We start from the raw sequence: 16117 nt of genomic DNA, 5'->3' as shown, positions 1-16117 counted from the left end.
AAAACAAAACAAAACAAAAAAGCATTTGTAATAGCTAGTCAGTAGGCTACTACCTTGCTTTTGGTTTTAGAAAAATTTTAATTTCTTAAAATGCATCAGCTAGGCCATCCAACCTTTTCATATCCACCAACCCACAGATAAAGAAACCAAGAATCACTTTCAAAAAATGTCTAATAAAATTATTTTTACCTGTAAATTGTTTTCTGTGACTCTGTTCCACCAAACCATATTGATGGGTACTCCTGATTTACACCTGTCAGCAAGGCAGCCAATAGGGTTCTTTGCTTTTCGTGCCTTTGATCCCATCGGAACTAGCCTCTCCTCCAGCATCCCCAGGCGACACTTCCTTGGCTAGGAAAAAGAAGGAAAGAAACCGAGCCACTCCTAACATCCCCACACTAATCTAAACTAATATACTGAAAATACAGGAGATGTTAGGAAGGTGGGACAGGAAACAAGTCAAATCTAATAAGAATCTTTTCTGAGTTTACAACCACCCACAATCTCCCACCCCAACAGACCTCTCTAAGATCCTCAGTATTCATGGGCTGAACAACATTACATAAATAACCAGTGTTACAGAGAATTATAATCTGATCTTATAAATTTTATGGCTACAAATTAACTTAGCAAGGTGAATGCTTTATATAGCTTCCCAATTAACTTACCTATTCTCACTGCAATATGGAAAAAAATGTTTTCAAGAGCACAAAATAGAGATTAAAGAAATTCTCAATTCTTGTCTTCTTCAGCGACTAATCTCACTATCTTATTTATCCACTGGGAACTACTCCAACTGAAGAAAGTAACTGATTGCTAATGGATGGCTTTTTATAAATTATTTTAATTCTGTGCATGATAGGCTGGAGTAAGGCAGTTACTCTAAACTAGGCAAAGTAAGGTACTCAAAGAACAAAAATACAGACTTAAGTTTTAAAAAGTAAACAGCAAAACAATAACAAACTTCACTGGCTTTTAAATTGCAGTAACCTGAACAGACTGAACAGCTAATAAATTGTGCAACAAAATAGCAAATTGATTTGTTAACGTACTAATAAAGTTCATAAGCCATTCTCACAGAAGCAGGCAGGGCTGTGTAAGAACATGATGGTGGTGCCTACCATAGTCCCTTAACCACAGCACCTTAAAGGTAATATACACATATACATGTAGTATGCCCATGTGTGTCCCCTTCAGGAAATAAATTTATACATGCTTGACTGCAGTCCAGATGTAAAATAAATGAATAAATTTAATTAATTAAAAACATTGAAGTAAGATCACTTACTTATTGCTATACCCTGAGATGTAATGAATACTAAAAATCACTAGTGTACAACATTGAGATTTTTTTTAATCTAATGTAAAGAAATCAGCACATTTTGCTATGCATGGTGGTAAATAAGTAAATAAATAAATAAATAAATAAATAAATACAAAGCCTGTAATCCCAGAATGTGAGAAGCTGAAGTAGGAGTAACCTTAATCTTGGGCCAGCCCAAACTACATAGCAAGATTTGACCTTAAAAGAACGTGTGAGAGGCTGGAGAGTTGGCTCAGTTGTTAAAAGCTCTTGTTGCTCTTGCAAAGGACCCAGGTTCAACCTCCAGTACCCAAGTGGCACCTTACAACCACTTGCAACTTTAGTCCCAGAGGATCTGACTCCCTCTTCTGACCTCTGCAGACAACAGACATGCACATTGTGTACATACAGACATGCACAAACATACATACATGTAGGTAAAACACTCATAAGCATAAAATACCCATAAAATTTTTAAAGGATGGTGATGGAATCAACAATTCATATGTAGCTCTAGTCCCAGGGTATCTGATCCCCTTTGGACTCCACAGGCACCACACAGATGGTACAGACATACATATAGGCAGAACACTCATACACATAAGCAAAAGTGTTTTTAATTAAAATCACAATTGGCCAAAACACTAAATTCTATTATGTATTGAAATACTACACACACACACACACACACACACACACACACACACACACACACACACACACACACACTAGATGGTCTATAGCAATTTTCAGATTTGTCACAAACTCACTTTCATTTTGATTCAGTTGTAACAGTCAATACAATTTGTCTTCCACATAGTACATTATTAACATAGAAAAAATTGTAATAGGTCACCTTTCCTCCCAAGATTTCTCATTAGAATTGTTTCTTGGCTTTTCCAAATAAGTCTTACTCCTTTTTCCCTTTATTCCATACCTACTGCCTGCAACTAAGGAGTTCTCTGAAGCTGAGCTGGAACAAACACAAGTTCTTCAATAAGCAGCCAACAAACTGCATGGTCCTGCAGGCCACTAAAAAGACCTAAAGTAGCAGCATCATTTAAACTAACAGAAGCAGCTGCATGCGGTGGCTAATGCCTTTAATCCCAGCACTTGGGAGGCTCCATCTTGAAGAGGGGGAAAAAAGGGAGGGAGGGAGAGAGAGAGGGAAAGAAAGAAAAAAATTTAAAAAACAGAAACGGGATACAAATTCACAATGCAAAATGGCATTCAAAAAAATGGTGGCAACAGGAAGCATGAAGGTATAGCAAAAAAGAGTACACAGAGAAAATAAAGAATAATCTATATACAACTCTCACTGCACGAAACAAATACAGGACTGTCTCATCTGCAAGCTAATTTCTAAGTCAGCCGGGCTATTTCAAGAAAAAGAATTCTAACTGAACATCTGAGGAAGGACTACTGTAGGTGCTTAGAATACATTGACATGCATGCATCTTTCCCTGGAACAGAAGTTATATGCTAGGAAGATATACAGACACTAAGGCAACGTGTAAGTCATTGACACAATACAGTAATGCACACGTAACAGAGGTATCCAGAGAGCAGAGGCAAAGGCACTTCACAAAGGAGGCAAGTGCTAGAGCAGACTTAAGGTGGAGTAAGTGTGCCAACACAGGAGAAATAAGGGGAAGAGGGAGAGGAAGATGCTATGGTGGAGGTTCCACCCAAGCCCCTCCTCCCGTATCTCCCTCCAAACCCTGCTGCACCTCTGAAAGCCCACCAAATGATGACCTCTCCCCCCAGAGAGGTTCAAGACCACTCCCACAGGGGATTTAAACTGCCTCCCAGAAAATAAGACTGGTTTTTCTGGTCTCCCTTTCCCATCTCCTCTCTGGGGGACTGGAAGGTCATATTGGAGCGCTGTATCAATCAAACGTGGGATTTTTCTAATTCGGTTTGATTTGGATTGCTGCATCAGAGAGGATTATTGGGGTGTAGACACTTTTCAGAAAGGAAGGGGGAGAAAGAGAGATGGGGGGCGTGGGCTGGCTGAGACTGTTTTTGAAGAGGGAGATGGAAGGCTAGGAAAATGCACCTACAGATCAAAGCACAATGACATAGAGTTCACTCACCACTAGGCCACTAGAGGGTTAAGCTAAAGAGACAAGGATGAAGCTTGAAAGCAATAACAAAACACTTCCTATATCATAACCTTATGGTAAGGAACTTGCACCTCATTTGGCAAAGGGGAATGTTAAGAAAAGAGATGACAGGAGCTGATATATTTTAGAAAGGAATTTTCTACAGCAATCTGAAGGAAAAGTAGGCATGAAACTGGAAGCCAGTGACAAATTAGTGGTCTCTGGCAGAGATGGCTAGGTCAAGCTTTCTCAAATTCAGCACTGCCCATTGGATAGATCTTTTTAATGGGGGTGGCCCCCAGCCCTACCAGATTATTACATGCACCTATCTTCCCCACTAGATTCCCACAGCAGCACTATCACCACAGTAGCAAGACAAAACTGCCTCAAATGACCTCTCCACATAGGATGCCACTATCTCTAGCTAAGAACCAAGGCATAGAATGGGCAGATGTAATAAATCCAGAGGGCAAAGGGACTGGTAGGCTAAAAACTATTGATTAGCTGAAAGCAGAGGCTGACAGAAAGAAGAAAGATAATCAAATGGATGGATGGGGGGAGGAAGGAGGAAACAAAGTGTTATGTGAAATGACTATGTGCATAGTTTTCTGAGTTTTCCTTCAGCACAAGCCAAAAAAAAAGCACCTCTTCTTCCCCTTGGCTTCTAAAATCCTAACTTAGCAAACATTGAAAACTGCAATTAGCAAAAATTAAAAAGTCAATACTTGTGTCGATCCTGTTTCCAAATAGCCTGCGCAGTCCTATCTTACTACTTTTTATGGAATGGGGGCATTTACGACGTCTAAACAACCACTTCCCTCCACCTGCCAGCAAGCCAACACCACAGCTGAGTCCCCACTATCCTTGTCCTGGGGGTGAAACATCCAGTAGTACCTATAAACTCCTGCTCTTTTTCCCTTGTACTCTCTCTGATACATATATATTTTTAACCTGGAGTCTCAAGAGTACTATACTATAAAACGTTATTTTATAGTTCACAAAACTTAACACTATTAAGACAGTAGTAAGACAGGCCAAGAGGTGGTGGTGCGTGACTTTAATCCCAGCACTCAGAAGGCAGAGACAGGAGGATCTCTGTGAGTTCCAGGCAAGGCTGGTCTACAGAGCTTTCCAGGACAGGCTCCTAAGCTACAGAGACATTGTCTCGAAAAACAAAGTTTTCCTTTTGGCAGGATTTAGTTTCAATGGCATCTTGAGCAAAAGTTTTCAAGGCAAACAGTTGAAAATATATTCTAGAATAGAAGTTTAACAAACATGGAGCTTTGGGAATCTTGTTAAGCTGGAGTATAGCATTCCCAAGGCCCATCCCCAGAACCACAAGAGACATTTTTAAGAGACTTATTCTGACTCACTCAACCAAGAGTGAGGCCAAGACTGCATTTTTACAAAGTACCCAAAACCGTCAGGCACTGCTCATCTACAGACCACCACACTTGAAAGGGCCAAAAGATCTTAAGAGTTAAGACCTAGATGAGAAACCACCAATGGTACAAACAGAAACAGCAGACACCCTCAAATCTGAAAGGCTTTACAGCTTTCTGCTATTCTGAACCTTTGACAGACCTCCTAAGCTACTGAGAGTGCTGCCCCACATTTCTTTGCTAAGGATGTGGCCTGTGGAAGAGCTGACCTGTGACTAGAACTGAAGGTCATCCTCTAATCCCTATCAAGGCACGTAAGTCTCTAGACTCAAGCATGTTTGTGTTGTTTGGGGTAGAGCTTTTTGGGGGTAGGGCACTGATTTTTGAGATGGTGTCTGTGTAACCTGGTGGGCTGCCTCTAAACTCACGGTGTAGCTGAGAATGGCCTTAAACTCTGACCCTCCTGTTGCATGGCCATAGTTCAAAAAAAAAAAAAATTCATTCATTCATTCACTCAAGATTTCAGTTACCTAGCCTTTCTGTCCTTAGGAATAAATTAACAGTAAGATCTGTTCTTTTTTCAAAAACATTTAGAATCTAGCAGGAATGACATAAAAGAGATGCTAAACAGACCAGGGCTCAGAGCCCTGAGTCTTGGTGACAAACCAGAAAAATGACATCACTAATGTCATCACTAATGACACACCAGAGAAAACAAGATGCCATCCCCAAAGTGTTTCCCTTATCTCATATTACAAGAAAGTCCTCAGAGTATCAAACTCATAAACAAGAACTTCCATTATCTGCCCTGTGAAACAATTATGAAAGCAGCATATGCTCAAAAAAGTAAGAAGTCATGCAAAGTAAGAAGTCAAGAAAACTGTATCTCTTCAGCTGATGTGTTTGGTGACAGTCCAAACCCATTATCTTCTGCAGTCAACAATCTAGCATCTGGGGGCTGGAGAGATGGCTCAGAGGTTAAGAGCACTGACTGCTCTTCCAGAGAACCTAGGTTCAATTCTCAGCACCCATATGGCAGGTCACAAACTGTAACTTGATTTCACACCAATGTACATAAAGTTAAATAACATATATCTGCTTCTCCCACAAACAAGTGTGAAGTCCATTGACCAGAAACCTCTGGCTGGAGTTTGCCATATACTTATTTCCAAATAAACATGCATTTCTTCCACAACCTCTTCTAACACCAGAAGGTCATCCCTTGGTTAACTAAATGCCCTGACTATTTCAGTGTATCTTTACTCATAGAAAATAAATAATTAAAATTTCATGAATGATCATTAATTAAATTCACTGGAGTACAAACAGGCTGCTAAAACTAATTAAAGTCATTTTTTTTCTCCTTTCCCATTTTTTGAGACAGTTTTGCTACACAGTCCTTGGATGTCTTAGAACTCTCTGTGTAGACCACACTGGCTTCCAACTTGAGGCAATTCTCCTGCCTCTGCCTTTGGGATACTGGGGATTACATACAGGCATGGGGCAGCATACCTGAGGTCATGGATTTCAACACACCCATTTCTACATTGTGCTAGGATCACAATCAGGTGCTCAGACTTGTTAAAGCAAGTAGTTTACACTCCAAGTCATCTCCCAGCCTCTTGTTTTGTTTTTGTGAGGGACTGTCTCAGAGAGCCCAAGCTAGCCTAGAATTCCTGATCCTTCTCATTCCTCCTCCTGAGTATGAACCACCATATCAGGCTTATGCAATGCTAGCATCAGATCAAACCCAAGCATCCTGTATTCGAGGCAAGCACTCTACCAACCGAGCTATTTCCCCAGTCCAACTTTTTTAAAATTTAACTTGTGTTATACTTGCATAGTTGAATGTTTAAAAAAAGCAGAGTATCTTCAAAATTGCTCTACTATGATTTGAAGAAAGAAGTAATAAAAAATAACCCTGCTACATACTCAGAAACAGATTAAGTTTCTAACTGCAGAATTGTAAGTATGGAAGACTGTAATAACTACCTGACAGGTACATGTCACTATGCCAAACATTTTACATCCATTAATACCTTTAATATATACCATTTTATGAAGCTAATGCCCATCATTACATCAACTTTATGGATTCGAAACAAATCTTAAAAGAGATTATAATCTCATCACTAACAAGGTCAGGTTCCAATGCCTGTTCTCTTAATTACAATATCCTGTCTCCAAAGAGACCTATTCCACAGCTTAGAAGTATCTGAAAGTATCACAATCTTCCCCCCCCCCCCATGAGACAGGGTTTCTCCATAGCTTTGGAGTCTATCCTGGAACTCACTGTGTAGACCAGGATAGATTCCAACTAAAGGCATGTGCCACCACTGCCCAGCAAGTATCAGTCTTAATGACATTTAGCTAAACCTCTCTTAATCTTACCAGCATGAAGGAATCTGTAAGAAATAATGAGATGATATTCAAAGAACTAAAGTCTAAAAGATTACCTCTCTTTAAAAAAAATATACAAGAAACAATTAAGAAATTTAATTATCAGGTTGGTGAACACAACATGGGTGGGTGAAAATCATCTTCACTAATTCACTCCTTCACACCTACTTCCTTGGAAAACAGATGAATCACAAACAAAGCTTGTTTCTGGTAACAGTTATACTTCGTAAATTCAATGACCACAGAAGGGTATAGAAAAGTCAAGCAGATAATGTCACAATGATTTACTTGCTCTAAAATCCAAGGTAAAAGCACTGTGTATTTACTAAACTACTGTTTTTCTGGGGGAAAAAAAAACTCAAAAATGTCTAAAATTGTAAGACTGTATGGCATGGCACAAACTTCAATTCACTTGTTTGGGCATGATGTTAAACTCCACGCTACCACACACACTTAAAACACCTCCCAAACAAAATGTTATGTCAGCTTTTTAAAAATCATTCAAAAGGCAAAATTCTCTTGCAATCTCATGGATTTGAAGAAATCTTTCTTAGAGCTAGGCATAGTGGTGTACACCTTTATTCCCAACAGTTGAGAGGCAGAGGTAGGTGGATCAAGGCTGGCGTGATCTACATAGTGAGTTCCAGGACAGCCAGAGCTATGTAGAGAACCTGTCCCCGCCTACCCTCAAAATAAAAATAAAAAAAAAAGGGGGGGGGGAATCCTTCTTAGTTCAACACAAATTGTCACTGCATAACCAGTTCAAAAAAGTATTCATTAGAAAAGAGGAAACACTTTATTATCAGGAGGCTTTGAGATAGACAGTAGACAGTTGGATGCTCTCAAGAGACTAGAGCTAGGAAGACCCAAACTGGGTTCAAACAAGGAAATCATCAGTAAGAACACTGTCAGTGAATTGCTCTCAAGCAAAATAGCCCAAGAGATTCTTCCATCACCCACACTGCATCACAAACAAACCACAGCAAGTGACTATCCCCTGGATCCCACTGATCTCATCCTGACCAAGAGCAGAACAAAGATTCCACAGATATTGTTGTATCAGGAATTTAACTTAATATTAAAGTCTTACTTAAAAAACATGGACAAGGGGGTTGGAGAGATGGCTCAGAGGTTAAGAGCACCAACTGCTCTTCCAGAGGTCCTGAGTTCAATTCCCAGCAACCACATGGTGGCTCACAACCATCCGTTATGAGATCTGGTGCCCTCTTCTGGTGTGCAGATATACATGAAAGCAGAAAAAAATGGACAAAAATGAACATTACCCCAGCTCAGGGCTGAAACACACTAAACTGAACCAATGACATGCAAACAGCACATACCTAAGGGTGTTTTTATTCTGGAACATGGAGAATGAATTCAAGTGACCAGGTGAATAAAATAATGAGCAGACCATCACCCTGAGAGAGATAAATGGGAATCCAAGAATATCAGTCCTCATCTGCCTGACTTATACTAACTACACGTGGTGGTCCTGTACAAAAAAACCACAGGGCGGCAAGAACTGCATCAGAGCCTGTAACACTGCATTCATGCCTGTGCTCCTATACCTAACTTTGATAAAAAGATTTTGTTTTCAAAGGATTTAGGACCCAAGTTTTACTGCTTGTCTGTGTCACACCTATGATTCATGCCAGTAACCAACTGTAACTGTGCCTAGCTTGCTAAGGTTGCCTTGTATATTAATCTCTAATATCTAGTATATTAACTCTCATTTTTAACAAAACTCCAGTCATAAGTAGCATTTTACAGGAATTTAATTTTCCATAGGCTATAAAATTGGATTTTAATTCTTCCAACATCTGTCTTGCCCAAGGATGATTACATAAGTTCCTTACTATAACCTTTTTGTTCTATATACATTCTTAATGAGGGAAATAAAAGTGAAAAATGCCAATGTTTCTCAAGCATAAATATAAAAATCATTTTAAATCATTTCTTGTACATCACAGTTGACTTGTATGAAGGTAATAACTGAATTACAAGAAAAATAACTACAAGTGATGCCACAGCATTATTGGTTGCTTCAGGTGTTTCTAGACTCTGCTGAAGCTGGCTCTGGTCCCTATGGTTCTATTGCAATGACCAAAGGCCATATTTTCAGATATGGAATTGTTCAGGAATCTTCTCACATATCTAATGACAATTAGATGACAGCTAGGAACCTTTCTATACTATTTTTTATACCACATTTTTCTTCAGTGAGCCCATAAAAATACTAAGCTGCTCAAGTCTATTCTCTTGATTTATCTGTGAAGGGCAGTAGAGTTTACTGACTGAGGTTCCTTCCTAATTGTAGGTGGGTTCCTTCTACCTAGATGGTTTAAGCCTCCATATTCTTCACTGTCAAGCATCTCTTCTTCATATGTTCTCATGGATAAAGAGAATTCACTGCTACTTTGCAATCATCAAATATTTAAGCTGGCACTCAAAAATATGTTTACGTATAATAAACACATATGACTGTTGGGATCGGCCCACATGGGATCTTGGGGAAGTTACTTACCTTACAAGCTATGAAATGGTAATGAATGTCCTACTACCTGTACTCTAATATTATTTTGAAGTATCAATAAGTAATTATGCTGTCCTGCTTAAATAAGCACTGAATTTAATTATTTCCATGTAATTATGTCATGAAACATAAATTTTAACAAAAGAAGGTAGTCCCCATGACTTCCAGCACGCTCTGCATTGCTCCCACTGCCAAAGAAATCTAAAAACAAAGATTTTTTTAAACTTTCTGAGCAACTATTAGCATTTAAAAACACAACACATACCCACAGAAATAGCACCTATTACCTCAATCTACTGGATGAATGACGCCCATGTGTCCTTCCACTACACATTATGTTAACTGTCCACTGCAGCGATGGGGACTTTGCAGTCAGATATTAACACCTTCAATTTATAGACTGCAGGATTTTTTAGAAATAAAGGAAAACACAACACCTGTTTAGGATATGTCTATCATTTCATGAATGGGAAGATTATAATCTAGAATGAAGGTACAAGGTCAGAGGGTTAGAGAGTCCAGCACCTCCAGAGTCACAGTAAAGTATTTCCTTGTATTATTATTCTACTTCTATTAAACTATATCCTAAGTCTGAAGGCCAGGCAGGGCAACTCAAGTCTGTGATTCTAGGTCTGAGGTATAAGGATGGTCACTGCAAGTCTGAGGCCAGCCTGGGCTACAAAGCACTGAAATCACATACTAATCATTTATTGTTTTCTTCTGTGAAAAAAGAACGTGCTGTATTCTCCTCTTAAAATCCGCATTGATTTTTAATATTTTTCAAAAATAGCTCTAATGGTATACTTCAATTCTTTAAGATACAAACAGTTATGGGCTGGGTGTGGTGGTGCAAGCCTTTAATCCCAGACTCAGAAGGCAGATGCAGGAGGATCTCTGTGAGTTCAAGGCCAACCTTGTCTACAGAGCTAGTTCAGGACAGCCACAGCTGCACAGAGAAACCCTGTCTCAAAAACAAAACAAAACAAAACAAAAGATACAGACAGTTAGTTAATGTTCATAGGTACACTTTTAAATGTTCATTACCATTCTAGCTCTACTTTCTATTCAGGTATGATAAACACCACTTATTATAGCTAACTTTTTTAAAGTAAGAGAAAGCAATCAGAAGGACCAGTAAGCCAATTGGCAATCTTCTCTTTTCTCTAAAGAGCTCTAGATAACTTGTTCCCTTGTTGTGGCCAATGTTGCACTTTCCTGCCATAATGAGCCTTAAGTGCCACCTCTCTCTACTGCCAGCAGGTCTGCTTGTGTCCACCTCCACCACCTCTCACCAACCCGTGAGAAAAATGTATAAAACAAAACTAACTTTATTCTTGGTAAATCCATTAGAGATCTATAAATATCAAGCCCAAACATTGTATCTATCAGAGCTAACTGTTAAAAGCATTTCCAAGCCGGGCGTTGGTGGCACATGGCTTTAATCCCAGCACTTGGGAGGCAGAGGCAGGTGGGTCTCTCTGAGTTCAAGGCCAGCTGGTCTACAGAGCTAGTTCCAGGACAGCCTCCAAAACTACACAGAGAAACCCTGTCTCAGAAAACAAAAAAAAAAAAAAAACAAAAAAAAAAAAAAAGGAAGGAAGGAAGGAAGGAAGGAAGGAAGGAAGGAAGGAAGGAAGGAAAGAAAAGCATTTCCATCACCCTCTTATTCTAATCCAGTTCTTAAGATGAAGACAACACTAAGTGCACAAAGTGCTCATGTGATTATACGCCGTGTCCTGGAAATGTTTTTGCTTTGAAAACATTTTGTAAGTGACTTATTGAGGTACGACTGACAGGCACAGTGTTAACAAAGCCTGGAAACAAGCTTAGTCATGAAGCAAGCTATCACCACCACAGTCATCGTTAACTTCATGCTACACTCCTCTCTATTCCAACACCGCCCCCCAAACGCCTCTTCAGTTAATTTTTGTAATGTTAGTATTTCACTTGGGGCCTTTTTCCCATTTCTTAGAAAAACAAGAGTGTTTAATTAAACTTCACAATAACATCCATCAAGATGCACAAGGTCCTGTATCTTTAGTCCTAACCATCTGATCATGCACATCAGTATAGCTCTAAGACACAACCCAAAGCCGGGCGTTGGTGGCGCACACCTTTAATCCCAGCACTTGGGAGGCAGAGGCAGGCAGATCTCTGTGAGTTTGAGGCCAGCCTGGTCTCCAAGTGAGTGCAGGATAGGCTCCAAAGCTACACAGAGAAACCCTGTCTCGAAAAACCAAAAAAAAAAAAAAAAAAAAAAAAAAAACACACAACCCAAAGGCACCAAACTACTTGTCACAAAATCAGTCCTTCTAAAATGGTCTATAACCTCAATTCTAAAGTATATCAAATTAAATCAAATTTGTAACATGAACAGATTTTAAGGGTTAAGCATGATGGCACACACTTATAATTCTAGCACTTGGGAAACTGAGGCAGAAGTGTTATAAATCCAAGGCCAGTTTGAGCTACCTAGTAAAACTGTGTTGTCACTGCCCCCAGGGGGAAAAAAAAAAAAAAAAAAAAAAAACCAAACGCACAGAACTTTCATTAAAATTTAGTTTTAAACAATTGAGTCAACTATGAAAAACTGTAAATCTTTGTTTTGTATTGAGCTCAAATTATGGAAAACCTTTTGAAATCTAGTCTCAAGTCAAAAAAATAAAGCTAAAATATGGTTTAAATGCCTACACTGGGTCATATTAATAGCAATGGAATATATTTAGAAAAAATAAAGCAAGCAGAAGGATTTCATCCCTTTCCATAAAATGTTCCACCCCTTGTATATAGATTCAATAAAATTCCACATATAAGAGATAAGGTATCAGGCATGGTGTTGCGTGCCTGAAATCCAGCATTGGGGAGGCTGAGGCAGGAGAACCATCACAAATACAAAGCCAGCCTGGGCTATTTAAGATCCCAATTCAAAAAGCCAAAAGCAGTGAGAGAAAGCAAAGAGATAAAGAAAAACTTCAGTAAAGGCAAGAAGAGCACTCAGCCCACAAAAGGTCTTACTCCCAAGTAAACTTCAGGTAGTTGCACTGAATCTCAATGTCACCTACCTTCCTTCTCTGGGAGATGTTGAGGGCACCGAAGTCATTAAACAAGGATGAAGCAGGTGAAGTCAGATGATCTGGAAGGCAAGTCACACAGTTTTCCAACAACTCTGGTAACAAGCAAGGCTGACATGTCAACCTGCCACAACAGTAGCAAGCTCAGTACTCATGCGCCTGCATGTTCAATGCATGAGATACAAATTCCTAACTACTTCATGCAGCCTATACTGCTATCTACCCAGTCAAGTATGTATCTATAGAAAAATGAACCTGCTTGATTAAAACAAGAGAAAAATAAAATACAAGAGGTAAATTGTGAGGAAAGGAAGTGTAGTTATAGAAAACACTTGTGCTAAAACCAAATCCTGGGGATAAAGGAGTCAGGGTCAGAGAGATCCAGACTCAGATTTGATTAAACATCTAGGCCTTCAAACCTACTCCATAGATTAATATATAGTTCTAAGTTTATTAACAGACTTCTGACATTCTTGCAAAATATTTAAAGATGAAAATACTAAATGTTTAAGTACACAAACAGAACCCAGAGGCTCAAAGTATCTTTACTCTTCAAACATTACAACTCTGAATTGCTTCCCACTTTATACATCAGGAGTTTTGAGGACACAAGACATGGAACTTTTCAGTACTTCATCTGTATTTCTGGGCACCAACAAATTTACTACGTGTGAGATTCTAAAAGGCTGCATTGATGCCCTCCCTTAAAGGAGTTCTAAAATTCCTTACAATACCATACACAGGGATTTTTGCTTAATTTCTCTGCCTTCTTCTAGTTGGTGCTTTGTAGTGACAATTCACTGGAGTTAAAATGATTTACTATGAAATGAAAAAAAAAAGATAACAAATAGCAAAACAAGATGTTTTTATGTAACACATAAATTTAAGGCATTCAAAAGGGTGTGATTTATTATGTATCACTTGTCACCTTTCTGTAGCATTTAAAAATAATATGGGAATACTAAAATATATAAAGCTACAAAGTAATTCTTAACACTAAGTCTAACATTAAAATGTTATTTTTTTCTTCAGCAGAAGACTGAAATTCCTAAGCAGTAATGGAAACATTATAGACATAAAATATCACAGAAAATTATCAAATTGCAAATTTTACTCATCATTATTAGTAGTTTTTAATATTTTATATTTCACCTGGGTTATTTGCATACATGTTTGTGTGTCTGAGCATGCACTCTCCCTAAACACACTTTACCATGGAACACTTTTTAAAATAAAATGTAGGAAACATCTGGAACTATTAAATCACAAGTTATTTAAATGCTCATAATTTTAAAACGAATTCCATTGCTAAGATCTATCCAAAACAAATGATTCAAAGTACTGATAGAAACACAAGACAAAACAGCTTTTTTAACCAGACTGTGGTAGTGCACGCCTTTAATACCAGCACTCCGGAGGCAAAGGCAGAAGGATCGCTTGAGTTCGAGGCCAGCCTGGTCTACAAGAACTAGTTCCAGGACAGCTCCCAAAGCCACAGAGAAACCCTGTCTCGAAAATCCAAAACAACAACAACAAAAAAGTTTTTTAAACTGCTCACACATAGAGTTCATTAAAGTGTCACTTCTTGTAAAAGAAACAAAAACAATTATGTAAGCTATGAAAATAAGCAATAATTTAATTCATATTAATCAAGAAGTGCCATGATTAGAATGTTTAATGTATTTCTAATTATTCTATTTGTTAATATAAAAAGAAAACTGGGGGTCTGGAGAGATGGCACAGAGGTTAAGAGCACAGACTAATCTTCCAGAGGACATGTGTTCAATACCCAGCAACCACATGGTGGCTCACAACCATCTTTAATGAGATCTGGTGCCCTTTTCTGTCCTGCAGGCATACCTGCAGGCAGAATACTGTATACATAATAAATAAAACTTAAAAAAAGAAAAATGGGTGACTCAAAATCTTATTTTTGAAAATTTTTATTTTCTAATTAGGACGTGAATTATAAACACAGGCAACCACACATGCACTCACGCACAGGATCAGATCTTACCATGGCCTGCATATGGCTTGGCACTGTCATTTAGAAGGCTTGGGGAGCTGCTACTACTAGTCATTCTCTGAAAAATAAAATATGCATATGTGAATTGAGAAATACAGAATTAAAAGTATCCAACAGTAAGACTGACTGGTCCAGCCTGAATCCTCCCCTTCCTTTTTAAATGATGCCAATTGTTCTTTCACATCACCAACAAACTAATTTTCCCTCCTACTATTGCTTAGATTACAACTCCCTACATATAGACTCCCTGGAAGCACATCAAATGCTTTAATAGCCAGGTGTTTTAAAGACAGGCTTATTTTGAACGGCAATTCTGTAACCTACTAGCATGGGCAAGACAAACGATTTCCTCATCCAAAAGATATAATTCCAATACATATCCAAGGATGTGGAAAGTAACTATACGAAGTCAGTACATGGTCTAATATCTTTCAATTTGTATTATCCTTCATACACCTTTAAAAGCCAGTACAATTAGACTCTTTTCTCTTTGCCAAACAAATCCTCTACTTTTCTAATCCACTCCACTGCCTCTAACCAAAAAAATAAAAATAAAAAAGCTTAAGAACCCTTAAAACTAAAAAGTCACTTGGCTTCTAACTCAGTTTCTGTATTATTAAAAGGGAAACAGGAGAAACACAAGTTTTATTTGTTTGGTTTTTTTGGGGTTTCTTTCTTTCTTTCTTTCCTTCTTTCTTTTTGGTTTTTCGAGACAGGGTTTCTCTGTATAAGCTATGGAGCCTATCTTGGCACTCATTCCGTAGACCAGGCTGGCCTCGAACTCACAGAGATCTGCCTGCCTTTGCCTCCCAAGTGCTGAGATTAAAGGCGTGCACCACCAACACCTGGCCAGAGTGCAAGTTCTTAAAAACAATTTTATATAGAAGTATATATATGACAGGTAATACACATGGTGTGACCATAGAACTTGTAGAATAGTTGAGAGGCAATCAGGAGTTAAAGGTCATCCATCCTTTGCTACACAGCAATTTTTGACCAGCTAGAGCCACATGAGATCCTGTCTCAAAATAACTATACATTAATTGTTCATTAAAAATTTAGGAATTCAGGAATGGGTACAAAGTTCAGTGGCTAAGCTCTTGCTCAGCAAAAATAAGAACTTAAAATTGAATCTCCACCACTCATGTCAAAAAGTTACTGTAGGCCCAGCATTGTGGGATGGAGACAGGTGGATCCTGGATGCTCTGGCTGGCCAGCCTAACCAAAACAATGAGCTTCTAGTTCAGTAAAAGATCTTGTCTCTAAGTAGTAAGGCAAGGAGCAATAGAGTCATCAA

General features: G+C 38.6%; 1 protein-coding gene across 1 annotated transcript in view; it reads right to left on the bottom strand.

The window, feature by feature from the left end:
• Pan3 (poly(A) specific ribonuclease subunit PAN3) overlaps positions 1 to 16117 on the bottom strand; it is a 124303-nt gene that overhangs the window by 90964 nt on the left and 17222 nt on the right. The window contains 2 exon segments of the mRNA XM_027413693.2: positions 12786 to 12856; positions 14812 to 14878. Of these exon segments, the coding sequence (XP_027269494.2) occupies positions 12786 to 12856; positions 14812 to 14878 (138 nt within the window).

This window comes from Cricetulus griseus, chromosome 4 (assembly GCF_003668045.3).
Source record: "Cricetulus griseus strain 17A/GY chromosome 4, alternate assembly CriGri-PICRH-1.0, whole genome shotgun sequence".
In the NCBI taxonomy this organism is placed as follows: Eukaryota; Metazoa; Chordata; class Mammalia; order Rodentia; family Cricetidae; genus Cricetulus; species Cricetulus griseus.
The sequence above is the reverse complement of the archived record's forward strand: the minus strand, read 5'-3'. Positions and strand labels throughout refer to the sequence as shown.